The 27,686-nt window shown below is 40.9% G+C and overlaps 1 protein-coding gene across 1 annotated transcript in view; it reads left to right on the forward strand.

Annotated features, from left to right (window-relative positions):
• COL4A2 (collagen type IV alpha 2 chain) overlaps positions 1-27,686 on the forward strand; it is a 266,143-nt gene that overhangs the window by 183,597 nt on the left and 54,860 nt on the right. The window contains exons 35-40 of the mRNA XM_063115898.1: positions 7,460-7,534; positions 9,346-9,453; positions 22,287-22,394; positions 24,374-24,445; positions 24,837-24,962; positions 25,598-25,714. Of these exons, the coding sequence (XP_062971968.1) occupies positions 7,460-7,534; positions 9,346-9,453; positions 22,287-22,394; positions 24,374-24,445; positions 24,837-24,962; positions 25,598-25,714 (606 nt within the window). The remainder of the gene's footprint in view (positions 1-7,459; positions 7,535-9,345; positions 9,454-22,286; positions 22,395-24,373; positions 24,446-24,836; positions 24,963-25,597; positions 25,715-27,686) is intronic.

Genomic DNA, 27,686 nt, shown 5'->3' on the forward strand with positions numbered 1-27,686 from the left:
TACTTGTAACTGAAACACATGCTGGAATCTAGAATCATAGAATAGCAGAGTTGAAAGGGGCCTACAAGGCCATCGAGTCCAACCCCCTGCTCAATGCAGGAATCCACCCTAAAGCATCCCTGACAGATGGTTGTCCAGCTGCCTCTTGAAGGCCTCTAGTGTGGGAGAGCCCACAACCTCCCTAGGTAACTGATTCCACCATCGCACTGCTCTAACAGTTAGGAAGTTTTTCCTGATGTCCAGCTGGAATCTGGCTTCCTTTAACTTGATCCCGTTATTCCGTGTCCTGCACTCTGGGAGGATCGAGAAGAGATCCTGGCCCTCCTCTGTGTGACAACCTTTTAAGTATTTGAAGAGTGCTATCATGTCTCCCCTCAATCTTCTCTTCTCCAGGCTAAACATGTCCAGTTCTTTCAGTGTCTCTTCATAGGGCTTTGTTTCTAGACCTCTGATCATCCTGGTTGCCCTCTTCTGAACACGCTCCAGCTTGTCTGCATCCTTCTTGAATTGTGGAGCCCTGAACTGGACACAATACTCTAGATGAGGCCTAACCAGGGCCGAATAGAGAGGAATCAGTACCTCACGTGATTTGGAAGCTATACTTCTATTAATGCAGCCCAAAATAGCATTTGCCTTTCTTGCAGCCATATCGCACTGTTGGCTCATATTCAGCTTGTGATCTACAACAATTCCAAGATCTTTCTCGTTTGTAGTATTGCTGAGCCATGTGTCTCCCATCTTGTAACTGTGCATTTGGTTTCTATTCCCTAAATGTAGAACTTGGCATTTATCCCTATTAAATTTCATTCTGTTGTTTTCAGCCCAGCACTCCAGCCTATCAAGATCACTTTGAAGTTTGTTTCTTTGAAGTTTGTTCCAGGGTATTAGCTATCCCACCCAATTTGGTGTCATCTGCAAATTTGATCAGCTTTCCCTGCACCTCCTCGTCCAAATCATTAATAAAAATGTTGAAGAGCACTGGGCCCAGGACTGAGCCCTGCGGCACCCCACTCGTTGCCTCTTCCCAGTTTGAGAAGATTCCATTGATAAGTACTCTTTGAGTCCGATTCTGTAGCCAACTGTGGATCCACCTAATAGTTGTTCCATCTAGCCCACTTTTAGCTAGTTTGTTAATCAGAATGTCATGTGGTACTTTTTCAAAAGCTTTGCTGAAGTCAAGATATATGACGTCCACAGCATTCCCACAGTCCACAAGGGAGGTTATCCTATCAAAAAATGAGATCAAATTAGTCTGACAGGATTTATTCCTGACAAATCCATGTTGGCTTCTAGTAATCACTGCATTGATTTCAAGGTGTTTACAGATTGACTTCTTTATAATCTACTCCAGAATTTTCCCAGGGATGGATGTCAGACTGATTGGTCTGTAGTTCCCAGGTTCCTCCTTTTTGCCCTTTTTGAAGATAGGGACAACGTTAGCCCTCCTCCAGTCGTCTGGCACCTCACCCGTCTTCCATGATTTTGCAAAGATAATAGACAAAGGTTCTGAGAGTTCTTCTGCTAGCTCCTTCATTACTCTTGGGTGCAGTTCATCGGGCCCTGGAGATTTAAACTCATTCAAGGAAATTAGGTGTTCTTTGACCATTTGTTTATCAATCTCAAACTGCAATCCTGCCCCCTCAACTTCTGCTTCACTTTTTCCAGGGGGGTCATAGACCCGCTTTTGGGAGAAGACCGAGGCAAAGTAGAAATTGAGCACTTCAGCCTTTTCTTTGTCGTCTGTTATCAATTTGCCATCCTCATTAAGCAGTTGAACTGTACTGTACTGTACAGCTGTTCTCTGTACTGTGGTGAATTGGCCTTCATCCATTGTTGTCTCAAAATTTACGTCTCCCACCCCAGTAAGATTCAGTTTAAAGCCCTCCTGATCAAGTTCTTCATGCTGTGGTCGAACTCATTCTTTCCAGCCCTTGTGAGGTGCAACCCATCCCTTGCCAGCAGTCCATGTTCCAAGTAGCGTAGCCCGTGGTCCCAGAATCCAAAACTCTCACAACGGCACCACCTTCGAAGCCAGTCGTTCATCCAGAGTATTTTTCTTTCCTTTTCTAATCCTCTTCCAAGAACCGGGAGGATGGATGAGAAAACTACCTGGGCCCCAAAGTTCTTCAGTTTCCTTCCCAGAACTTCAAAGTCTGAAATGATTTCTTCGTAGCTCTGTTTGGCGACATCATTTGTTCCCACATGGATGAGAAGAAAGGGGTATGTGTCCGTGGGCTTTATGAGCTTCGGTAACCCTTCAGTCACATCTCTAATCTGTGCTCCAGGGAGACAGCACACCTGGCGAGTCCATGGGTCTTCACGACATACTTGGGTTTCAATCCCATGCAGCAGGGAGTCTCCCACAACGACTACTCTTCTCTTCTTCTTGGTTGACCTACCTTCTGCCTCTTGGTCACTGTTGCATGGTGTCTCCTGTACTTCCTCTTCTGCAATCTGTCCTTCAGTCTCATTCTCCAGAAGCTGAAAGTGGTTGCTTAACTCCAATGGCTCCACCGGTGCAGAATGCCCTCTAATTCCTCCGCTCCTAACTGTCACTCTTTTCCAGGGAGTTTCCTCTTCATTGGCTTCCCTCCCCTCAGCATACTCCACTTCTGCTTCAGCTGGCTGTTGTTCTTCAATCTCATGTGCTTCTTGTTGCTGTTGCAGTTCCACCGTTCGGTCTAAGAACTCCTCGACTTCTCTTATTCCTTGGAGGGTGGACACTCGCTGCTCAAGTCCTCTCACTTTTTCTTCCAAAAGTGCCACCAGCTTGCACTTGTTGCAGGTATACGCCATGTTGAGCTCAGGCAGAAACACGAACATTGCACACCCTTTGCAGGTCACCACCTCTAGGGACTCCTTTCCATCCATATTGTCGATTTCTGCTTTGGTTTTTTTCCTTTTTGATTATAGTAGAATTTCCTTTGCTTTGTTGTGTCCTCTCTGAAGGTACACAACTATATGAGTATGTCTTAAGGGAAAGTAAGATCTTTTGGGGTTGTTGTTTTTTTTGGTGGTGGTTTTGTTGGGTTTTTTTTCTCTTTATGTTTTTCTTTGTTTTTCCCACCTCTTTTTTTATTTATTTATTTATTTATTTATTTTTAGAGGCCTCCCCTGCTGAACTCCCCCTGTCAAACTCCTGTTTGCTCTTCCTGTTCGCTCGCTCCCTGGGAATCTGGCTTACTTTTATAGCTCCTACTTGAGCTGGGCCAGCTGCTCTTCCCTGCTTCTGCTCCGCTCCAAGTCAGGAACCAGAATGAAAGGCCAACAACAATCAACAGCAATTAGGCACTGATTGCTGAGTCCAACTGACAATCAGGCCACTCCCCCTTCAGGTCCTGCAGCAACTATCCACACCGACCCTCTCACTCAGCACTCAGGAGCACATGGCAAGCACAGGGCCTCTTTGAATTGGCAGCCTCCTGGGTTTCCTTGAGGCTTCTCTTCTTCCCCTTTCCTTGGTCTCCTTTTCCCCTACACTCCCCCTGTCAAACTCCTGTTTGCTCTTCCTGTTCGCTTTCTCCCTGTTTGCTCGTTTGGTCCAGTCGCTTTTACAGCCTCAGAGCCTCCAGCATTGTTAGAATCACTTATAGCAGCTGAACAGACATGTCGATCCATGACCCATGTATATAAACATTTAGTAGCAGTAAATAAATACACAAATAGTTTAAGACAGGATTGGAATAGAGAATTGGAGTGTCTGTTTTGCCTAATCTATGGATTGTTGCCCTAGTGTCTGTATCTGAAGCTTCTGTAGATCTCAGGCTACGTTTTATTCAACAACAAAAAATTGTTTCGGGTTTGTTGGACTCCAAAATGCCTTTTTAACAAGGGTTTGTCTAACTTGCAGAATTGTTGGAGATGTAATGTACCTAATGCTTCCCTTATTCATATGTTTTGGCAATGCCCAGTAATCGCTTCTTTTGGGAAGAGGTTATAATAAGGATAAACTTTGTTCTAAAACAATCTATAATATGGAACAATGTGCATGTCCTCCTAAATTACCTACCAGCTTCGTAGAAGTTAACACATGGTCAGTGAAAATCTATCTTCAGAGCCAATATGATAGCCAAAAGACACATATTATCATGTTAGAAGTATAAATGCTCACCTCCAATAATGCAATGGACTGAGGACTTAATAACACTATCTACATTTGAATGGGTGTTACATAGGTGCAACTTGCAAGTGGATAAATGTATGGATATTTGGTCTGCATTTCTTGAAACCTATGTATAATTGTCTCCCTTTTTTAAAGAATGGTACACATTATGGAAAAATGATGATATTTTTATGTATGTAATGGGTTTTTTCTTTCTTTTTTCTTGACTTTTTTGTTCTGTTTTGTTATTATGCACAATAAAAAAAGAAAAAAATCATAGTGTCAGCCATTAGACATCAAAAGCATGTTGTATCAATAAACTTATCAGAAGCCTATCTCTGTATATCAATTTACCCTTCACAAAGTTTCCTCAAATTTGCATACAACCACAGTTACTTTCTATTCAGAGTACTGCCCTTTGGGCTCAAAGTGCCACTCCCCCCTCCCCGGTTTTCCTCAAGGTATTGCTCATGCTGTTGGGCTATTCTATATGCAAGGGGGATATCTGGACAACAAACTAATGTGCTCCAGATCAGGGAGCAGAGTCTGAGCAAAATACAATCCATGTTAGCCGGCCTATGACAATATGGATTTTTGGTGAATGAGGAAAAGAGCTCTCTGACACTGACACAGATATTGGATCACCTTACTCCATTGCAGAAGAGAGAAAACAGAAGTTCATAGATCTGATCAATCAAGTTCACATGCCACAGAACGTGTCCCTGATTGTCCTGGCTTGGCTGATGGGCATGCTGTGTTCTTGTCAGGAGGCAGTTCCACATCATGGGTGATGAAGGGTCATCTCACAACCAAGAGTGAGGTGCCAGTCAAGAGAGAGGCTCCCATCTTTGCAGATGCCCTGTTGCAGCGGATGTCAGAACCTGGCATGTCATTGTTTTGCTTCGCTACCCCTTTCCCTTCACTTTGTTCACTTGTTCACTTTGTTCACTTTGTTCACTCCGTCTGCACTGCTGGCATGCAATGCAGAACATTTGAAGTGCATGTCAGAGAAAAATAGATAGATTTGCGGTTTTGGCTGGCTGGCATATTTCTCAGAGACAGAGTTAGACTGAAGACACAACTCAGAGATGTCTGTAGCTGAGTCCTGAGAGGCTGGCGTGCCACACACAGGCAGAAGTGGCTGGTGGTAGAGTTTTTTAAAACAAGAGTCACTGTACACGACCAAGCTATAAGCTGGCACTCTACCCTGGCCACAGGATAAAAGTGCACATCCTGGCTGGACTGTCAGGAGACTTTGGGTGAGAGAGAGAGAGAGAGAGAGAGAGAGAGAGAGGGAGATTGTTTGAGGCTGGAGGCTTTGGTTTGGCTGCAATGACTTAGAGAGACAACAGAGGCTGCACATACAACCTGTTGTAACTTAGCCCCACGGTGCTGGCATGCAACATAGGGCATTAGAAAGAGGGTCTCAGAGTCGTGTGTTTGTGCAGGAAGTAGACAGGAGTTCAAAGTCTGGATGTGCAAAGTGGTGCCAACATAAAAGCCTTGAGAACCTAATGTATATAAGTGAGAAGTGTGAGTGGGCGAAGTAGTGTCCGCTGCCCACAATACCCACCCTAATGTCAGAGTAGAGAAACTTGTGACAATCATTTAAAAAATAATTGAAATTTAAAAATATTTTTTTAAAAAAATAAAAACAGCAAGCCCTGTTAACAGCAGCAGCAGCTTGCAGAGGAGTGAGGATATAATCAGAAAAGATATTTGAGGGAAGGGGAGAATGTATCACACAGAGTATAGCAAAAGTTTCAAAGTACAGCAATGGCCACAAACTATGGTGGCCATAAAGGGCCATGGCTGCGGTCAGAGTTTGCGGTCAGAGATATACGAAGAGTAAAGACCCCCCCACAATAACTTTAAATTGCAGCCTAGCTCTCAGGAGAAGGACACGTTTGCAGGTAAGTCCCAGCAGCAGCAGAAGGCCAAGGAGGATGGGGAGGGAGAGGGTAGTGAGTCCAATGGACTTTCCCAGGCAGGTAGGTGGGAATGGGGGAGCGGCCCTGCACCACCCTGAATCGGCCTGAGGCTTCAGCGTCAATCTGCTTCTGCCTCAGGCCAACCTGTGCTGCTCTGGATTCACGCTGAAGTGGGCTGAATTAACCCACCTCACCTCGGTTTTGGGGATTTGGCCCGAGGCGCTGCACAGCCCTAGTTTAAAGTGTGGGTTATCAAACAGTTTTGAGTAAGTACTAAATCCCTAGTCTACTTTGCAATATGTTCAGGAGGTGCTCCACATCTATTTTTAATCAAAACTGTGGCAACTCCAGGGTCCCATTTTTATAAATTGGAATTAAAACTGAGACAACTGAAAATTATCTGTATTGTTTTAACTTTTGGCAATCCAATTCGGAAACTAGATTCCTTTTCCTCTTATTCAAGTTACTATAACTGTCCTTTACCTAATTTCATTTTCTTTGCTTCTAAATCTATCTATTTCCACCCCTGTGATCCACCCTTTCACTAGCATCCATGCCTCCCCTGGGTAAACAGCCTCCAGTCCCCTGCTCAGGCATCCCTTGTGACACCTCTCCTCCTTATTTCGCAACTACATCCTTGATACCCCAAGCTGTGGCGATGGCCACCAATTTGGATGGCTTTAAAAGGGCGTTGGATAAATTCCTGGAGGAGGAGAAGGCTATCAAGGGCTGGGAAGATGCTATTGCACCCATGTCCTGCTTTGTGGGTCCCTGGTCAACAGCTGGTTGCCTACTGTGTGAACAGAGTGCTGGACTAGATGGACCCTTGGTCTGATCCAGCATGGCAGTTCTTATCACGTACATAAATCTCCTGTGTGTGTGTGCCACATCTGTAGTGAAGGTCCCTTTCTCGGTCCCACATTCCATGTGCATGTAGTGAATACCCCTGCCAAAGGAAGTGAGGCAGGTGGCTATCAGGAGGAGGGCCTGCTGTGGCACCCTGGCTGTGGAATGAGCACCCTAAGGAGCTTCGCTTGGCACCTACATTATATGCTTTTAGACGCCAGGTGAAGACCTTTTTATTCTCCCAGCATTTTAACAGTCTATAAATAAATTTTAATTTGGTGTTTTAAAGTTGTTGCACTGCTGCTGTTTTTATCTGGTTGAGCTTTCATATTTTATTTTATATTATGGTTTTATACTGTTGTTTTATACTTTGAATTATTTTAATTTTTGTGAACCAGCCAGAGAGCCCTGGCTATTGAAATGTAATAAATAAATAAATAAATAAATAAATGTGAGCGAGGATGAGTAGAAACAAGATTTTTTACAGGGGGAAAACATTCCCTTTTCACATTAAAATGTGCTTGATAGATAGATATATAGAAACAAGATAAATAAATATTTTATTTTTTGCTTCTGACAGGCAATAGAGGTGATACAATAAACTTGCCAGGAAGGGCCGGTTTTAAAGGGGATGCTGGGATAACTGGACCCACAGGTACTCTGTGTGTGTGTGTGTGTGTGTGAGAGAGAGAGAGAGAGAGAGAGAGAGAGAGAGAGATGCTTTGGCTATGGGGCAGTATATAAATGTAATAATTAAATAATTATTAAATAATTAAATAATAATAATATATTATTAAATAATAATAATTCAGGCGTGCGCCTGAAGTGAGATTGAAATGGATCTAGATATTCCATGGACTAAGCTACACCAAGCAGGATATTGTACTATGAAAGCAGTATGAAAGTGGTATATAAAAGGCAGAAGCCACACCAAGCTGGATATAGTGGTATGGAAGTGGTATGAAAGTGGCATATGGTCTGTGTCAATGGGTCCCAACTGTTCTCATTGCACCTCAATACCACTATAAAGCAATAGCGTGGCTCTTGCCTTTGATATACTGCTTTCATACCACTTTCATAGTGCAATATCCTGCTTGGTGTGGATTAGGCCCATATCATCTAGAAATCCCTGGAGTTGAGAAGCCACCACACATTTCAGCCTCTTGCCCTGGGAGTGTTTTTTAAACAAAGGTCGTACCACCACTCCTTTAGACAAGATGGAATCACACCTTGCCACTACCCTAACCCTCAGCCGCCACCATCCAGCTGCTTTTATAAGCCAGGAAGACAGATTACTCAAATCTTGTTGGATGAGGTAGGACAAGAGAGGGCAATAGCCTTCAAGTAGCTAAAGTTCCATCTCGTCCCCAGGCCTGTCTTACCCACAGTGCCTTACTTTCAAGCCAACCACTATCCCCTGTCCTTACCCAGGCAGATTTCAACCCACCCCACATCCAAACACCATTGGCTATAATGAGCTTGTAGGTGGAAAATGAAACAGTCAGAAATACAAATCATAGCCACCTGGGAGATAAACAGATTAAAACTAATGTGGAAAGGCATCAACACCAAAGTATTCACCTCCTCCCCATAACCAACCAACTCCAGTCTATCCAAACCCTTTTTAATGAAGAACAAAGTAGTATTCCAAGCAAAAAACCCACTGGGCCAAATACAATAACCAGCCTACCACATATACCATTACTGATTCTAACCCCGCCCCCCCTCAACTTCCCCCTCACTTACCCAGCTTCCTGCCACCCTGCCATGCTCTGATCCCTCTGGCTATCACCCAGCGCCATGGGACGGTTCCCTCCATCCTCTTGTCAAGGGTCTTGCCTCCAGTTGAGGTCTCCTGTCCTCCCAAGTTCCAGACTCTCACCTGGGAAATCCTTATGTACTTAATCAAACCCATGAGGGAGGGGAGGGGCACCCCTGTATGCTCACAGTCACTGGTGTTAGATTTAAGGCGAACTACTACTTCTAGAACTGTAGTCTATTTTCAAATATAATGCATATATTTAAGGCATGAGAGTTGATTTTTTTACTGATGTTGTGGGGAACTGACATTTCTCTCTTGTTTTGATATATCTATAAATAAATTTAAAAGTTAAAATAAAAAAGCCAATTTGGAGGATTAAAGGTAATTAAGAAATGGTCAATAATTTCATAGTAGCAACAAAAATTGGGATTGCCATTAAATAGAAAAATGTTTCATGTGTTGGACCCAGATTTATACTTTTACATGGATTTTACATGGATTTAAAAATCACAGCAGTTTTGCTGACCTTAATACATTTCCAGAATTCATGTTGTGAGCACAAAAGTCTTAGAAATCTGCATGAGTTAACAGCTGAAGAAGAGGACAAGCAGGCACACACACACACACACCCCACTGCCGCCCAATGTTGCAGTTACTGTTGTCTGCCAGAGGAGGTGGCATTTCTTATTATTTTCTTTTTGCAGGGGTGAAAGGAGCCATAGGAGAAAAAGGTGAAGGAGGTGATTCAGGTTTTTCTGGCACTGAAGGCATGAAGGGCTCTCAAGGCTCCCCTGGTTTAAGAGGGCAAGGAGGTAATATTTCCTTTTTAATATATATTTTATATAGAAACGTACATAACAAATAAAGAAAAAAGATACATTGTAATGCATATGCTTATGAACGCACTATAGGAAAAAGGAACGTATTTACATATGTGGTGGCAATGCAAATATGTACAAAGATTATGGAAGATGGTGTTTTCAGAAATTGAAGAAATAGTGGGAATGAAAATAGAACAAACACCAAAAATAGCATTGCTGTCACTATTTGAAGATATAAAGTGTGGAAAAGGAACTATAGAGCTGATATCGAGTTTGTTGGTTGCAGCACGACTGATGGTAGCTAGGAACTGGAAGATCCAAGGGGAATATTCTATTGAGGAATGGTATAAAGAAGTATGGGACATAGCCATTAATGATAAACTGACATGTAATATTAAGTGGAGAAAAGGCGTAACTAAAATAAATGAGTTCGAAGGAATCTGGAAACAGTTCCTAGTGTTTGTGTTTACTAAGGGAAGTGGGAAACCACCAGCAGAAGAAACGATTAGATTTTGGACTCAAGAATGATCCCGAGGTGGGGGGTGCACTTTTATGTTAAGAACGAAGATGTTGTAGTATGATAAGGTATATGTAATAGTTTTTGATATTTGTACTCAACAATTACTCAATATGTATGCAGCAGATATTTGATTTTTTTTTTCTTATTGTGTTTTGTTTCAGTTATATTTTGGTAATTTTTATCTATGTTCATATAGTGTTGAAAATGAATAAAAATTATTAAAAAAAAATGAACGCACTATAGAATCATAAAACTCACAAAAGTTTAAATAAAAGTACTCATAAAATGTGTTGTTATTATTATTATCATCATCATCATCATCATCAACAACAACAAGGACAACATTACTAGACCACCCCATAACCAAAACTCTCTGGGTGGTTTACAAAAGATTTAAACATTAAAAACGATATAATTTAAAATTTAAAAACATGCAACTGACAATATACATAAAGACAACTTACAGCCAAAACAACTTTGGGCATTCAGCCAAACCTAAAACATAGATCTGGGATTGATTATAATCTTATCACATGCTTCTAAATGCCTGAGAAAAGAGAAAAGTCTGGACCTGGTGCCGAAAGGATAGCAGTGTTGGTGCAGGGCGGGCCTCTATTTATTTATTTATTTATTACATTTACATACCACCCTGTAACAACCTAAGCTCTCTGGGCAGTTTACAAAGATAATTGGGGGGCCACCACTGAGAAGGCCCTCTCCCTTGTTGCCATCTTCCAAGCCTCCCTCAGATGAGGTACCCGGATGAGGACCTTAAATGCTGAGTGTAGTATACGGGTAGGTTCATGTCAAGAGAGGCATTCCATCAGATATTGCAGTCCTGAGCCATGTAAAGTCTTTATATATTAGAGGAGTAACGAAAATCCTGAGTGCCCCCAAAAGGAGGTTGTGGCTAGAAAACCTTGGTGGGGGGGGGAGGGGGTGTTGCAGGATCAGGACCAAACCTCATAGCCAGCCTCCTCTATCAATGAGGCACCTGATGCACTATGAAAACCCAGCGCCCTAACTCTGAAACTAGCAAAAATCCCAGGTGCACCAAAAAGGGAAACGTATCTTGGGGGTTTGCAGGATTGGGACCAACCTCATAGCCTGCCTGCCTCTACACTGCAGGCCACGAGGTTGGTCCCACTTGGTCATTTTAACATGTTCCTTATCATTAAGCCAGAGAAGAGCAGCAGTTGTTTTGATTGCTCTGAAGGCAGCCAAAATAACCCACGGTGACTACCACACAATAAAGAACTCAAAGCGGCATACATAATCCTCCTCCTTTCCCTTTAATCCTCACAACAACCACCCTGTGAGGTAGGTTGGGCTAAGAGGCTGTGATTGGCCGAAAGTCACCCAGTGGGTTTCCATGGCCAAGTGGCGACTAGAACCTGGATCTCCCAACAGAGAGCTTCGGCTATTGGGCGGTATAAAAATGTAATAAATAAAATAAAATAAAATAAATAAATAACTCCCAGTCCAACACTTTAGCCACTACACCACACCACAATAACCCACAATGGGTTAAATAACCCATTCTGCAGACCATGAGTTATCAGAGTAGGTTATTATGGCCAAATAAACCATTGTGGATTAAAGAAACCACCAGTTAATCATGGTTTAATTAACCTATCATGGGTTATCCTGATGTCTGAACTAAGTTACTATGTCTGAATTTCCACATGTTCAGGCTTAGGTACTAAAACATGGAGGGTGGAGGCACTACTCATGAGGAATTAATACAAAGACTACCTTCTAGCCTGTCCTACCTAACAAGAGAAGGCTATCCATGGCTACTAGCCCTAATGGCCATGGCTACCTCTAGCATCAGGGGCTGTTTGCCTATGTACACCAGTTGCTGGGGAACATGGGCAGGAGGGTACTGTTGCACTCATGTCTTGCTTCTGGGTCCACCATCGACAGCTGATTGGCCACTGTGTGAACAGAATGCTGGATTAGATGGACCTTTGACCGGATCCAGCATGGCTCTTCTTATGTTCTTATTAATAAACATCTTGTTGCCAGGGCAGTACAAACAACTTTGGGGTTAATATTATGACAATCAAGGCTAATGTCATTTGTACTGCCCCAGTAACATTGAAACAACGTCATACAAATTTGTTATAAATGTATGATAAACTCTGGACACAAAAAGTATAATTTGTGTTGAAGGTAAGGAGGAGTGTGCAATCAGGGGTACTATTTACAAAATTGAGTGTTTAGAATGTAATTCCTTTTATACTGGTGAACGTGGAAGACTTCTCCTGCAAAGATATAAAGAGCACCTGGCTGATATTCAGCATAATGAAATACGTGCTAGACTGTGGGGTCTTCATATGACAGAGAAGCATACTGATAGATCAACCCTAGTAAAGACCTCTGAATGGAGCCTCCAAAGAGAAAGGTTAAAATGAATCATTCTGAAGAGAATTGGGTTGATTTCCAAATTGCTGAATTGGAATTGAATTGAAACCTAGGCCCTGACTTGACAGTGCCGGATTGCTGCCATGTTTAAAGGAATCCTGGGCTTTCTGCACTGCAGGGTAGTGGTGGGTGGTGGTTGTGGTGGCTAATTCCGATGTAGAGGGAGGGTGTGGGCTTTCCAGCAACCATTTTACTCGCTGGGCCTGCCCACTGCCCAGGCAGTCAGCGACCAATCAAGGATTGCCATCTGACCAGTAATGCCTCTGCTGTGATGCCGGGGCAAAGGTTAGGCAGTCAAGGCACTGGACTCATTTAACTCCAGCCAAAAATTTGGGGTAAGTCCCTGACTTTTTAAAATCACAGCTTCGTGTTAAAGCCCTGCGATGGCTATGAGGTGGTTATTGCGTCATATAACTCACACAGCCCCGTCACATGGCCACCATGGGGCTTTCAAAGCATCTAGGCAGCCCCCAAATCTTGTGTTTGGTGCATACCCTTATTATTAACAATGACTATAAAATATTGACCATTGTACTAAAATAGATTTAATAAAATTTAATATAGAATCATAGAATCATAGAATAGCAGAATTGGAAGGAGCCTACAAGGCCATCGAGTCCAACTCCCTGCTCAATGCAGGAATCCACCCTAAAGCATCCCTGACAGATGGTTGTCCAGCTGCCTCTTGAAGGCCTCTAGTGTGGGAGAGGCCGCAGTCTCACCAGGCAACTGATTCCATTGTCATACTGCTCTAACAGTCAGGAAGTTTTTCCTGATGTCCAGCTGGAGTTTGGCTTCCTTTAACTTGAGCCTGTTATTCTGTGTCCTGCACTCTGGGAGGATCGAGAAGAGATCCTGGCCCTCCTCTGTGTGACAACCTTTTAAGTATTTGAAGAGTGCTATCATGTCTCCCCTCAATCTTCTCTTCTCCAGGCTAAACATGTCTAGTTCTTTCAGTCTCTCTTCATAGGGCTTTGTTTCCAGACCCCTGATCATCCTGGTTGCCCTCCTCTGAACACGCTCCAGCTTGTCTGCATCCTTCTTGAATTGTGGAGCCCAGAACTGGACGCAATACTCTAGATGAGGCCTAACCAGGGCCGAATAGAGAGGAACCAGTACCTCACATGGTTTGGAAGCTCAAAATAGCATTTGCCTTTCTTGCAGCCATATCGCACTGTTGGCTCCTATTCAGCTTGCGATCTACAACAATTCCAAGATCATAGAATCATAGAATCATAGAATAGCAGAGTTGGAAGGGGCCTACAAGGCCATCGAGTCCAACCCCCTGCTCAATGCAGGAATCCACCCTAAAGCACCCCTGACAGATGGTTGTCCAGCTGCCTCTTGAATGCCTCTAGTGTGGGAGAGCCCACAACCTCCCTAGGTAGCTGATTCCATTGTCGCACTGCTCTAACAGTCAGGAAGTTTTTCCTGATGTCCAGCCGGAATCTGGCTTCCTTTAACTTGAGCCCGTTATTCCGTGTCCTGCACTCTGGGAGGATCGAGAAGAGATCCTGGCCCTCCTCTGTGTGACAACCTTTTAAGTATTTGAAGAGTGCTATCATGTCTCCCCTCAATCTTCTCTTCTCCAGGCTAAACATGCCCAGTTCTTTCAGTCTCTCTTCATAGGGCTTTGTTTCTAGACCTCTGATCCTTCTTGTTGGTAGTATTGCTGAGCCAAGTATCCCCTATCTTGTAACTGTGCATTTGGTTTCTATTTCCTAAATGTAGAACTTGGCATTTATCCCTATTAAATTCCATTCTGTTGTTTTCAGCTCAGCACTCCAGCCTATCAAGATCACTTTGAAGTTTGTTTCTGTCTTCCAGGGTATTAGCTATCCCACCCAATTTGGTGTCATCTGCAGATTTGATAAGCGTCCCCTGCACCTCCTCATCCAAATCATTAATAAAAATGTAGAAGAGCACTGGGCCCAGAACTGATCCCTGCGGTACCCCACTCATTGCCTCTCCCCAGTTTGAAAAGGTTCCATTGATAAGTACTCTTTGAGTCCGATTCAGTAGCCAACTGTGAATCCACCTAATAGTTGTTCCATCTAGCCCACTTTTAGCTAGTTTGTTAATCAGAATATCATGGGGTACTTTGTCAAAAGCTTTGCTTTTTTTTTTTTTTTTTGGTTAATATTTTTATTTTCTACATTAATTAAACATACAACATTACAATAATAAAAGAAAAGAAACATCAAACAACTGCTACATACACATTGAATAAACGTTGAGTACATATATGTTGAATAGATATTACCTATAAATTATCATACTACAACATAATCGTTCTTAACATAAAAGTGCACCCCCCACCTCGGGATCTATTCCTGATTCCAAAATCTCATACTTTCTTCCGCTGGCGGTTTCCCACTTCCTTTAGTAAACACAAATATTAGGAACTGTTTCCAGATTCCTTCAAACTCATTTATTTTAGTTATGCCTTTTCTCCACTTAATATTACAAGTCAGTTTATCATTAATAGCTATATCCCATACTTCTTTATACCATTCTTCAATAAAGTATTCCCCTTGAATCTTCCAGTTCCTAGCTACCATCAATCGTGCTGCAGTCAACAAACTCGATATCAGCTCTTTAGTTTCTTTTCCACATTTTAAATCTTCAAATAGTGATAGTAATGCAATCTTTGGTGTTTGTTCTATTTTCATTCCCACTATTTCTTCGATTTCTAAAAACACCATCTTCCAAAGTCTTTGTACATATTTGCATTCCCACCACATATGTAAATACGTTCCTTTTTCCCCACATCCTCTCCAACAATTTGCTGAATGTTGATCATTTATCTTATTCAATCTTATCGGGGTTAGGTACCACCTCCACAAAATTTTAAAATAATTCTCCTTTATTCTCACTGACATACTTCTCAACACTCTTTGTTTCCATAGTCCCTCCCATCTCTGTCGCCCTATTTGTACCTTCAAATCTGTCTCCCATACCATTTTCCCTGAGCTTTCCCTTAACTCCTTTTCTAACAATATTTTATATATTTCGCTCATTAACCCTTTTAAAACTATACTACCTCCTTTACCTTTTTCCTTATTTACTATTAACTCTTCAAACTTCGTCGTCTTTCTGCAATCTCTGTTGTCTTTAATCCACTTTTTATTCCATTGTTCTAATTGCCCATACTCTAACCAAGATAATTTTTTCTCCTTTAACAAATTTTCCATATCTCTCTTGTTTTTATATCTCTTAACCAATCTTTTAATTTCATTTTATTTTTCTCTTTTAATATTTTAGACAATCTACCCTTCAGATCCTCTGGGAAATTCTTTAACATAATTACCGGTGATAAGGGAGAGTTGCTCGGAAGCAACCTCCCTTTAAATTTACTCCAAATTTCCCATTGAGTCCTCAGGAATGGATTATCTATACTTCCAACCCACTTTCTCCCTCCTTCCTTAAAAAAGACATTATCCAAACTCATCTCTATATTACTTGTAGTTTTTTCCTTCATCCAATGTAAATCTCCTACTCCTATAATTGCTTCTACAATGTGTCTTAATCTATTTGCTACATAGTATAATTTTATATTTGGGAGACCCAATCCACCCTTTTTTTGGCTTAGATACCAATTATTTTTATTTACCCTCGCTTTCTTTTCTCCATTACAATATTTATTAATAATATTTTGCCAACTTTTTATCTCAGTTTCTGAAATTTTTATTGGTAACATCCTAAACACAAAATTAATTTTAGCTAAAATCTTCATTTTTATTAAAGCTATTCTTCCAAACCAAGATAAATTTAGTCTTTTATATTTCTCCAGTTTTTCTAATTCCTCTTTCTTTAACCTCGTTAAATTCTCCTTTTCTAGGTTCTCCAAATTTTTTGTAAGTTTAATTCCCAAATATTTAATCTCCTCCTTAATTCTCATTTCTATTCCCTTATATTCCCATTCCTTTTCTTCCTTCTTAGTATAATTAAACAACATCATCTCTGATTTAGACCAATTTATTCTTAATCCTGTAACTTCTTCAAATTCCCTCAGTTGATATTTAATTCTATCTATTATTCTTATTGGGTTCTTAATAGTCAATAAGGAATCATCCGCAAACATATTCAACTTTATTTCCCTTACCTCTCCAATTCCTTCTATCTCTTCATCATGCCTTAATGCGTTCGCCAATACTTCCATAACCATTACAAACAGGACCGGCGAGAGTGGACAACCTTGTCTTGTACCTCTGGCTAGTCGTATCTTTTCAGTGAGTCCGTCGTTTACCACCATTACAGCTGTATTTTGGGAATATAGCTGTTCTATTATATTTTTAAATTTATTTCCAAATCCCATTTTGTCTACAATAATCTTTAATGCCTGCCAGCTCACACAATCAAAAGCCTTAAAAATATCCAGTGCCAAAATTCCTGCCTTAATATTTGACTTTTTTATTACATTTATTGCATTTAAAACTCTTCCCACTAAACTATGCATCTGCCTTCCTGCCACAAATCCGCATTGATCTTCTCCTATATATTCTGATATAAATTTATTTAACCGTTTAGCCATAATAGATGAAAAAATTTTGGCATCCTGATTTATTAATGAGATAGGTCTATAAGAATCAGGACTAGTCAGATCTTTATCTGGTTTTGGAATTAATATTATCAATGAATGTTCCCATGATTCAGGTATCTTCTCTCCTAATAATATAGCATTATAAAGTTTCACTAATTTCGGAATTAAAAATTCTTTAAAACCATCTGCTCCCGGTGATTTACCAACTTTCAAATTATCAATTACGTCTTCAACTTCTCTTTTTTGCTCTTTATGTTCTATTTTTATTCCCTTCTTTATAAACCTTCCAATATATTCCCCCACCTTCTCTTGTTGAATTTCTTTACCCTTACATAATTCGTGATAAAATTTCTGAAATTTTTTTTATTTTATCTTTCATTGTATGGTAATAATTCCCTCGATTGTCCTTCAATACTTCTATCCCATTTCTCCCTTTTTCTTTTTGTGTGAGTCTGGCAAGCAACCTAGAATTCCTATTGTTATTTTCAAAATATTCCCTTTTCATATATATTAAAAAATTTTGAACCTCCTCTAAATTTAAATTTTCTAATTGTTTCTTCTTAGCTTGTATTTCTACTAATTTATATTTATTTTTACCTTGCCAATATTCTTCCTCCAATCTTCTAATTTCTGTCTCTAGCTTCTCCTGCTCTGCATGTTGTTGTCTTTTTAAGCTGCACATTTCTCTAATGAATATTCCTCTTGCTACATCCTTCATGGTGTCCCAAACGACCGACCCAGCTGTTCCTCCCTTTTCATTAATTTCCCAAGACTCTGACATTTCCTTCTGAATTTTTTCTACCACTTTATTATATTTCAATATTTTTGTATTCAATTTCCATCTGTACGCCTCTTTATAATTCTTCTTAACTGCAAATTCTAAACTTAACAATGCGTGGTCAGTTACCTTTATTACCCCCATTTCCATTTTACAAATCTTAGTTGCAAAATCTTTTGAGACAAAGATATAATCTATCCTGGAATATGTATGATGAACTGGGGAAAAGTACGAAAACCCAGGCTTAGCCCCGTTAAGTAAACGCCAAGAATCTAAATAATCATTTTCTTTTACAAATTTGTTCAAAATAGTTATATTGTTCCTCTTTTCAACATTAGTGGGGTTCGACCTGTCCCATCTATTATCCATAACCATATTAAAGTCCCCAGCTAAAATAACATACCCTTCCTTGAATTCTTCTATTTCTTCAAATAATTTTATAAAAAACTCTCTATGTCTCTCATTTGGGGCATACACATTAATTAACGTATATACCTTTCCTTCAATTTTACCTTTTATCATAAGATATCTACCACTATCGTCCTTTTTTATATCTTCTAGTATGAATCCACTTTTTTTTGAGATCAGAGTGGCCACTCCATTTTTTTTGAAGTCCCTAACGACTTTTCATAATAAGCTAGCCACTTTAATTTTATCATATTCACATTTTCGAAGCCTTGATGTGTTTCTTGCACCATTATAATATCAGATCCTTCTTTATTAAACATTTGTTCTATTCTCCTCCTTTTCACGACTGCCCCCAAACCTTTAACATTGAGTGTTGATACTTTTATCTTATTATCCATATTCACCCTTTTGGAGTCTCTTCCGATCCCTTGTGCTCTGAAACTCAAATTTACAAACATAAACACACAAACTCCTTACTACCACCCCCAATCCCCTTACCCCAACCCCTTCCCTCCTCTCTTCCCCCTCCCCTCCCCCCAACTCTTTCCCCCTCACACCACCGTGAGTCTAATACTCCAGCCATCTACTTTAAGGGGAGGGGGGGAGGCAGTGCTGCGCCTGGCCGGCAAGGTTTCTATGCTTAACATTTTATCTACAATTATCTCACAATTCAGTTAGCAATTCTATTACACCCCAGATGTCCCAGCCTCATCCCCCCACCTGTTCCAGTCACAGTTGCTTCCCCAAACAGACCCAAGCTCTTCAACAACTCTTTACCCTGATCCAGTGAGGTTACTCTATATTCCCCCCCTCCATATGCAAATCTTAGAAAAACAGGATAACCCCACGAATTTGTGATTTTTTTCTTCACTAATATTTCAGTTATTGGCTTGATACTGCGTCTCCAATTCAATGTATGCAGAGAGAGATCATTATAAATTTGCACTGATTTGCCTTTATGCTGCAGCTGGGCCATAGATCTCAATTTCTTCATAACTTGCTCTTTTTTGTAATAATTGCCAAATTTCACCAAAATGTCTCTAGTCCCTTTGTACTTTTGCCCCCCCCCCCCACTCTATGAACTCGATCTATATCAGATTCTTCAATTTGCAGGTCAGGCATCAACTCTTTGAACCAATTCAAGATGATTTCTCTCAACTCCTCTCCTTGTGTCTGCTTTAAATGTTTTATTTGAAGTGATGAGCGACAAGATTGGTCCTCCATAGCTATCAGCCTTAATTCATAGTCTTTAAACTGAATATTTGTTGATTTTTCAAAAGCCTCTTGCTTCTTCTGGTTCAAATCCGTTTTTGCCTCAAGATCAACAATGGCCTTTGAGTTCTGCGCAGTCTTATCAGCGATGACACGCATCTGCTGTTTAAAAAACTCCATCTGCTGATCCATTTTTAAAAAAATGATTGTATTATTTTCTGCAATAGCAGCTCTAATTTCCGTTATAGATTGTGGTTGACTGCCAGTAGCTTTCCCCCCTTCCGCCATCTTTTCTCCTCTGTCTAAAAGAGCTGGGTCTGACTCTTCCTGTTCTCCTTCTGAAACTGAACCTTCCAGGTGGGCTAGGTTATGGTTGCTTGGGCGTTTTTTCTGTACACTTAACTTTTTCCACTCTTTTTTAATTCTCCTTTTGATGTTAGACATAAGGCATCAAATTTGTCTGACAGGACTTGTTCTTGACAAATCCATGTTGGCTTCTAGTGATCACCGCATTGATTTCAAGGTGTTTACAGATTGACTTCTTTATAATCTGCTCCAGAATTTTCCCAGGGATGGATGTCAGACTGTCTGGTCTGTAGTTCCCAGGTTCCTCCTTTTTGCCCTTTTTGAAGATAGGGACGACGTTAGCCCTCCTCCAGTCATCCGGCACCCCACCCGTCTTCCATGATTTTGCAAAGATAATAGACAAAGGTTCTGAGAGTTCTTCCGCTAGCTCCTTCATTGCTCTAGGATGCAGTTCATCGGGCCCTGGAGATTTGAACTCATTCAAGGAGATTAGGTGTTCGTTGACCATTTGTTTATCAATCTCAAATTGCAATCCTGCCCCCTCAACTTCTGCTTCACTTTCTCCAGGGGGGTCATAGACCCACTTTTGGGAAAAGACTGAGGCAAAGTAGGAATTGAGCACTTCAGCTTTTTCTTTGTCATCTGTTATCAATTTGCCATCCTCATTAAGCAGTTGAACCACCATTTCTTTCCTCTGCCTTTTACTACTCATGTACCTGAAGAAAGCCTTTTTATTTCTTTTAGCATCCCTCGCTAACCTCAGCTCATTCTCAGCTTTAGCCTTCCTGATGCCATTTCGGCACTTCTGTGCCACCTGTCTGTACTCTTCTTTCGTATCCTGGCCTTCTTTCCACTTCCTATAGGTATCCTTTTTTGTTTTCAGGTCATCTCTAAGATTTTTGTGGAGCAACATTGGTTTCCTCTGTTGTATTCTATCTTTTCTCCTTATTGGAATTGTTTGTAACTGTGCCTTTAAAATTTCATTTTTTAAATACTCCCACCCATCCTGCACGCCTTTTCTCATTAGGCTCCCTTGCCACGGGACCTTACTTATTATAGTTCTGAGTTTATTAAAATCAGCTTTCCTAAAATCCAGAGTACATGTATGGTCACACTCAACTTTTGTCTCCTTCATAATCAAGAATTCAAGTATGACGTGGTCACTTTCCCCCAGAGTTCCCGTAACTGCCACTATCCACTAAGTCATCCCTATTGGTCAATATCAAGTCAAGTATTGCCGATCCTCTAGTTCCTTCCACCACTTTCTGTAGGAGGAAGTTATCACCCACACATGTCAGGAATTTCTTGGAAGGGCCGCTTTTGGCAGTATTGGTCTCCCAACAGATATCAGGGTAATTGAAGTCCCCCATCACTACTACATCACACTTCCTTGAAACACTGGCAATTTGTTTCTCAAAAGTTTCGTCCTCGTCTTCTCCTTGATTGGGTGGTCGGTAGTAAACTCCAATTATCATGTTCTTTTTATTCGTAGCCCCATTTATTTTAATCCAGACACTCTCGACGGAGCTCCCAGTCTCATCCGCCTGTATTTCTGTGCAGGGATAGGTATTTTTAACATATAGTGCAACTCCACCTCCCTTTCTATTTCTTCTGTTCTTTTTGAACAAGTTATATCCTTCAATTGCTATATTCCAGTCACGGGAGTCATCCCACCAAGTTTCAGTTATACCTATCAAGTCGTATTTGCCTTCATGTAATAAGAGTTCAAGTTCATTCTGTTTGTTTCCCATGCTCTGGACATTATGGTTGTAATGGTTTTTTTAGACTTTGAAAAGCTTACAATATGTTAAAGTAAGGTTATTAAAAACTGTGTTAAAGCTTGTCTGAACTAGTTCCAGTTTAGCTGAATCCTTCTTAAATTGTGGTGTCTAGACTGTACACAGGATTCAAGGTGAAATCTGACCAGTGCATTTGATTCCTCTTTCATAAATGAAGAACTTTGCACTTGCCTCTGTTAAATTTCATTCTGTTATCAATATAATTTTGAATTTTGTTTCCATCATCTACAGTATTAGCTGTCCCACCCAATTTTGTGTCATCTGCAAAGCTGATAAGCATTTCAACCCCAATACTTATTCCTCCAAGTTATTATTATTATTATTTTTTGAAGACTACCGGGCCCAGGACCAAGCCCTGTGGCACCCCCTTGATACCTCCTTCCAGTTTCATGAGGAACCGTTAATGAATGCTCCTTGAGTATTGTTTTCCAGTCAGTTTGCTAGATTGCTCATAAGAATATCGTGGGGCACTTTCTCATATCTCTTGCTGAAGTCAACATATATTATGACTACAGCATTTCTATGAACTACTAAGGAAGTTACTCGATCGTAAAATTAAATACGATTAGTCTGGCAGGACTTGTTCTTGAAAAATCCATGATGGTTTCCAGTGATCAAGGTGTCAAGGTTTCCAGTGATCAAGGTGCCTACAGATCAAGCACTTTATAATCTATTCTATAATAAATAATTTCCAAATTAAAACACCCAGCAGCTTTGGAGTAGTTCAGAATAAATTCATTTAATATATCCAGTTTTGCTTTTATCACCATTTAGTTAATATAGCAACAATTTAATAGATCCTTAGTAATTTTGTTTATATTTTGTCTGCAGGATTTCCAGGGCAAGTTGGGGAACAAGGTTTGTCTGGAGATCCAGGTATTCCTGGATTATCAGGTGAAAAAGGAAGTTCTGGATGGGCTGGGATTCCAGGAGAAAAAGGTAGATTAAATTATTTCATTCTAGCTTTTAATATGTTATTGTACTATTGTATATTTGAGCTTAAAGAAATATGTTCTAGCATGGGTTTATTTACAATAAATGCTAAAAATATTTTCTGTGATGTTCCTAGGCACAACTGTTTAAAGCCAAACCACATGTTACGGTGGAGTTATAAGAATGCATTGTTGTCTCTTTACATTTCTTTTCAATAACAACCATGGGAGAAGGATCAGGTCCATGGAGTGGAGAGCAGTTAGCTCTTCGCCTTCCCCACTCCGCCATGCTGTCTTGTTACGTTTCTTTTCGGTAACAACCATGGGAGATGGTTCGGGTCCTAGGAACATAGGAAGCTGCCTTATACTGAATCAGATCCTTGGTCTTTTTAGCCCAGTATTGTCAACACTGAATAGCAGTGGCTCTCCAGGGTTTCAGGCAGGATTCTTTCCTTGTCCTACCTGGAGAAGCCAGGGATTGAACCTGGGACCTTCTGCATGTCAAGCGTGTGCTCCATCACACTGAGCTATGGCCATGGAGTGGAGAGGAGTTAACTCTTCACCCTCCCCCCACCCTGTCATGCTGTTTTCCCAATGCCACACACACACAAACACACACAACTCCCAAGCTGCTATTTGCCCTGGTAACAAAAGCATGTAGGCACACAGGGATATGGAAGCTTCTTGAAGCCAGGCACAGTCTATGCCAGGGAAAAACGACTGAATGATCTGACTACCAAGCTAGTGCTAGTTACTTGTTCAACACTACAAACAGACTACAACCCAGGTCAGGTCTGAGATCCAAGTACCAAGCAATTCCTTTGAAATAATATTTTTTGCTACAACACAACACATATTACCTAAGAATATATTATATTTGCCAAAATAATAAATCTTTGGATACAAGTATAATGCAAAATATGACATTTACTTAAATTGAACAAGTTAGGATTTACTGATTACTACACAGAGATGTGTGTGTGTGTGTTTACACACACACACACACACACACACACACACACATTAAAGGACCTTACAGGCAGAATTGAGACTACTGGAAAAAGACAGTGAGGGGTGGGGTGGGGCATGATGAAAGTACTTTAAATTTGCAACCACCAAAAGACGCCCCAAGATGCTGATCTTAAGTTATTTATCGCAAGCCAACATGTTTCAAGCCAAGGGGGCCTTCTTCAGACAAACATGTTGATGAAATGTATATAAAATGTATAAGTTGGAACATCCTCCAACTAATTAATAAACAGTAAACATTTTTAAAAGGTTCAAAGGAACAGAAGTCAATAATTTATTCAGTACTTATGGTTTTAAATGCTAATTAATACTGATAATGGTACCCTAATTGTTTCCAAATATGTGTGCAATATTTTCCATAAAACATCCTCCTGCATGGCTTAAAGCAAAAATCTGGTTCTGTAATAGGGATTTGCCTGCTTGCCTGTGAAGTAGGGGGAGGTGAAGAGAGCATAGCTGTCATGTATCATGTCTGCTCTTTGAATGCAGGGGGGAATGTGGTCGTTGCCTGTCTTGTTCCTGTTCATATACACTTGCCCACTAATCTTGCAATGGGAGAAAAGGTCTTAAAAACACAAACACTACATATAAAGTATACACCTTGGGCTGCATGTAGTGGTGTTACACCAACAATGTAGTATATATTTTTCAGTGTCCCTGCAATAAATTCTAGTGGGAAAAACATCAAGAGCTCTGAAAAGCTGCATTAGTGAACATATTATCAGACATGTAATAGCAATTGTATGGAAATATATCCTGCAGATTAGCTGCAGGTTTTTGTTACGGTGACCGTAACAAATGTTAGACAAATTGTTTACTCCATTAAAAAGCAATCCTTTGTGGCCACCTTCTTGCACATGAACATGTTTCATACCAAGTACTTCCATTCCTCCAAAGAAATATAGATTTCATTTCATGATTAAATCTAGGAACAGCAATATCTGGTATCTTTTGCAGGTTCCCCTGGCTTCAGAGGAATCACTGGATTATATGGTTTGGCAGGTACTAAAGGCTTGCTAGGATCACCAGGTATGTTGGCTGTTACTGAGATGGGCTGGCTTACATTGTAAAGCCTTGACTTTCAGATCCATATAGAAGCTAAACATTTCTGGATTTGGTAATTATCCCATGCTGGACCATGTAGGATAATTAATATTATTGAGATAATTATTTCCAAATCTAGAAAAGTGACATTAGATATCACTATTTATTTATTTATTCATTCATTTATTTGGTAACCATGCCTTCCACGCTGGACCATGTGAGATAATTAATATTACCAAGATAATTATTTCCAAATCTAGAAAAGTGACATTAGATATCACTATTTATTTATTTCATTTTTCCCCTCTTGCAAGGAATTCAAGGTGGCTTGCCTTGCCCTTTTCCTCTCCATTCAATCTAAGTTCTTGCACAACAGGTCCAGATGGATACGGCCAACCAGGTTTTTCAGGTGTTTTGGGCGACAGAGGTGCAGTAGGAGAGACAAGTGCTATTGAAGGCAGTAGTGGACCTCCAGGCCAGAAAGGAGAAAGAGGAGATCCAGGTTAGTTTATTTACATTTTTACACATCATCCTTCCAATTAACAAAATACCCTTAGCCAGAAATACACCAAATTATAGATTTCATTTAAAGAAGTAGAATTGTAGTGTGAAACAGGCATAAATGCATCTGCTCTTGTGAATAAAAGTTAGAATGGGTGAAGTGTCCTGAACCATATGTGTGAACAAACAGATCAACGCTTGTTTCAAAGCAGGACAGTCTACTGAATAACCTTGAGCAAGTGATGCCTGCTTATGATAGTATATGTAATCCAAATCACAGACCAATGGCAAAATGTAAAACATAAAAGAATTAGATCTATGTAAAACCGTGTACATGTTTGTGAGATACTGATCTTTGAATCATATGTATGTATATATATATACCTTTTCTGTATCTACAAACAGTAAAAATAAAAAAATAATAATTTAAAAAGAGATTGGGGACCTTGCTCAGAATCTTTACTCTAAGCTGAAGTTACTAAGTTGGTTCCTCTCATGTTCCAGGGTAAAACCAAGTGCTTTTGAAACAATGTTGGAGAAACATTCAAAATGGCAGGGAAAGTATGCTTCCTTGGCAACGTTCACCTTATCTGTGCCTCCATCTCCAATAGTAATTGCTTAATTTCTGTCTGGCAGGACAGCGAGGCTCAGCTGGTAGTCCTGGACCTGATGGAAGGCCAGGTGTTCCTGGAGTTTCCAATATATCGGGAATACCTGGCATCGTTGGATCACCAGGTTTGGATGGAGTGCCAGGTAACACAGTGCTGCTACCAGTTTTTATAAGCTACAAGGGGCAAGGATTCAATACCGAAGTAGTCGCACAAGCCTGTCTAAGGCAGCATCTTTTCAACATCCTCAAGCTGTATCTCAAGCTGTTTTCTCCTAGCCAACACCACACTTTTTCTGTGATAGAAATGCCCAGAACCATTCCCCATTTCTTTTGAAGTCGTAGGTACTTTACTTTGTACTTCACTAAGAATGTTATATATTTTCTGAGTCAACCCCTTCTTTACTGATGCATAAAACAGTTCCTCCATTGCTGTTGGATCTCTAACAACACCATATCTTTTAATTAATTCATCCATGGCATACCGTTTGAAAGAATTCATAAAGTTCAGAAACAAATAGATTCTGGTTCCTGACTTGGAGCTGAGCAGGAGCAGGGAAGAGCAGCTGGCCTAGCTCAAGTAGGAGCTATAAAAGTAAGCCAGATTCCCAGGGAGCGAGCGAACAGGAGTTTGACAGGGGGAGTGTAGGGGAAGAGGAGACCAAGGAAAGGGGAAGAAGAGAAGCCTCAAGGAAACCCAGAAGGCTGCCAATTCAAAGAGGCTGTGTGCTTGCCATGTGCTCCTGAGTGCTGAGTAAGAGGGTCAGTGCGAATAGTTGCTGCAGGACCTGAAGGGGGAGTGGCCTGATTGTCAGTTGGACTCAGCAATCAGTGCCTAATTGCTGTTGATTGTTGTTGGCCTTTCAGTGACCTCATTCTGGTTCCTGACTTGGAGCTGAGCAGGAGCAGGAAAGAGCAGCTGGCCCAGCTCAAGTAGGAGCTATAAAAGTAAGCCAGATTCCCAGGGAGTGAGTGAACAGGAAGAGCAAACAGGAGTTTGACAGGGGGAGTGCGGCAGGGGAGGTCAAGGGGGAGGCCTCTTAAAAATAAATAAATAAATAGATAGATAGATAGATAGATAGAGGTGGGAAAACCAAAGAAAAACAGAGAACACCCACAAAACCACCACCACCAAAAAATAATGATCTTACTTTCCCTTAAGACATACTCATATAGTTGTGTACCTTCAGAGAGGACACAACAAAGCAAAGGCAATTCCACTATAATCAAAAAGGAAAAAAAAACCAAAGCAGAAATCGACAATATGGATGGAAAAGAGTCCCTAGAGGTGGTGACCTGCAAAGGGTTTCTGCCTGAGCTCAACATGGCGTATACCTGCAACAAGTGCAAGCTGGTGGCACTTTTGGAAGAAAAAGTGAGAGGACTTGAGCAGCGATTGTCCACCCTCCACGGAATAACAGAAGTCGAGGAGTTCTTAGACCGAACGGTGGAACTGCAACAGCAACAAGAAGCACATGAGATTGAAGAACAACAGCCAGCTGAAGCACAAGTGGAGTATGCTGAGGAGAGGGAATCCAATGAAGAGGAAACTCCCTGGAAAAGAGTGACAGTTAGGAGCGGAGGAATTAGAGGGCGTTCTGCACCGGTGGAGCCATTGGAGTTAAGCAACCGCTTTCAGCTTCTGGAGAATGAGACTGAAGGACAGTTTGCAGAGGAGAAAGTACAGGAGACACCATGCAACAGTGACCAAGAGGCAGAAGGTAGGTCAACCAAGAAGAAGAGAAGAGTAGTCGTTGTGGGAGACTCCCTGCTGCGTGGGATTGAAACCCAAGTATGTCGTGAAGACCCATGGACTCGCCAGGTGTGCTGTCTCCCTGGAGCACAGATTAGAGATGTGACTGAAGGGTTACCGAAGCTCATAAAGCCCACGGACACATACCCCTTTCTTCTCATCCATGTGGGAACAAATGATGTCGCCAAGCAGAGCTACGAAGAAATCATTTCAGACTTTGAAGTTCTAGGAAGGAAACTGAAGAACTTTGGGGCCCAGGTAGTTTTCTCATCCATCCTCCCGGTTCTTGGAAGAGGATTAGAAAGGGAAAGAAAAATACTCCGGATGAACGACTGGCTTCGAAGGTGGTGCCGTTGTGAGAGTTT

Source organism: Elgaria multicarinata, chromosome 2 (genome assembly GCF_023053635.1).
Source record: "Elgaria multicarinata webbii isolate HBS135686 ecotype San Diego chromosome 2, rElgMul1.1.pri, whole genome shotgun sequence".
Classification (NCBI taxonomy): Eukaryota; Metazoa; Chordata; class Lepidosauria; order Squamata; family Anguidae; genus Elgaria; species Elgaria multicarinata.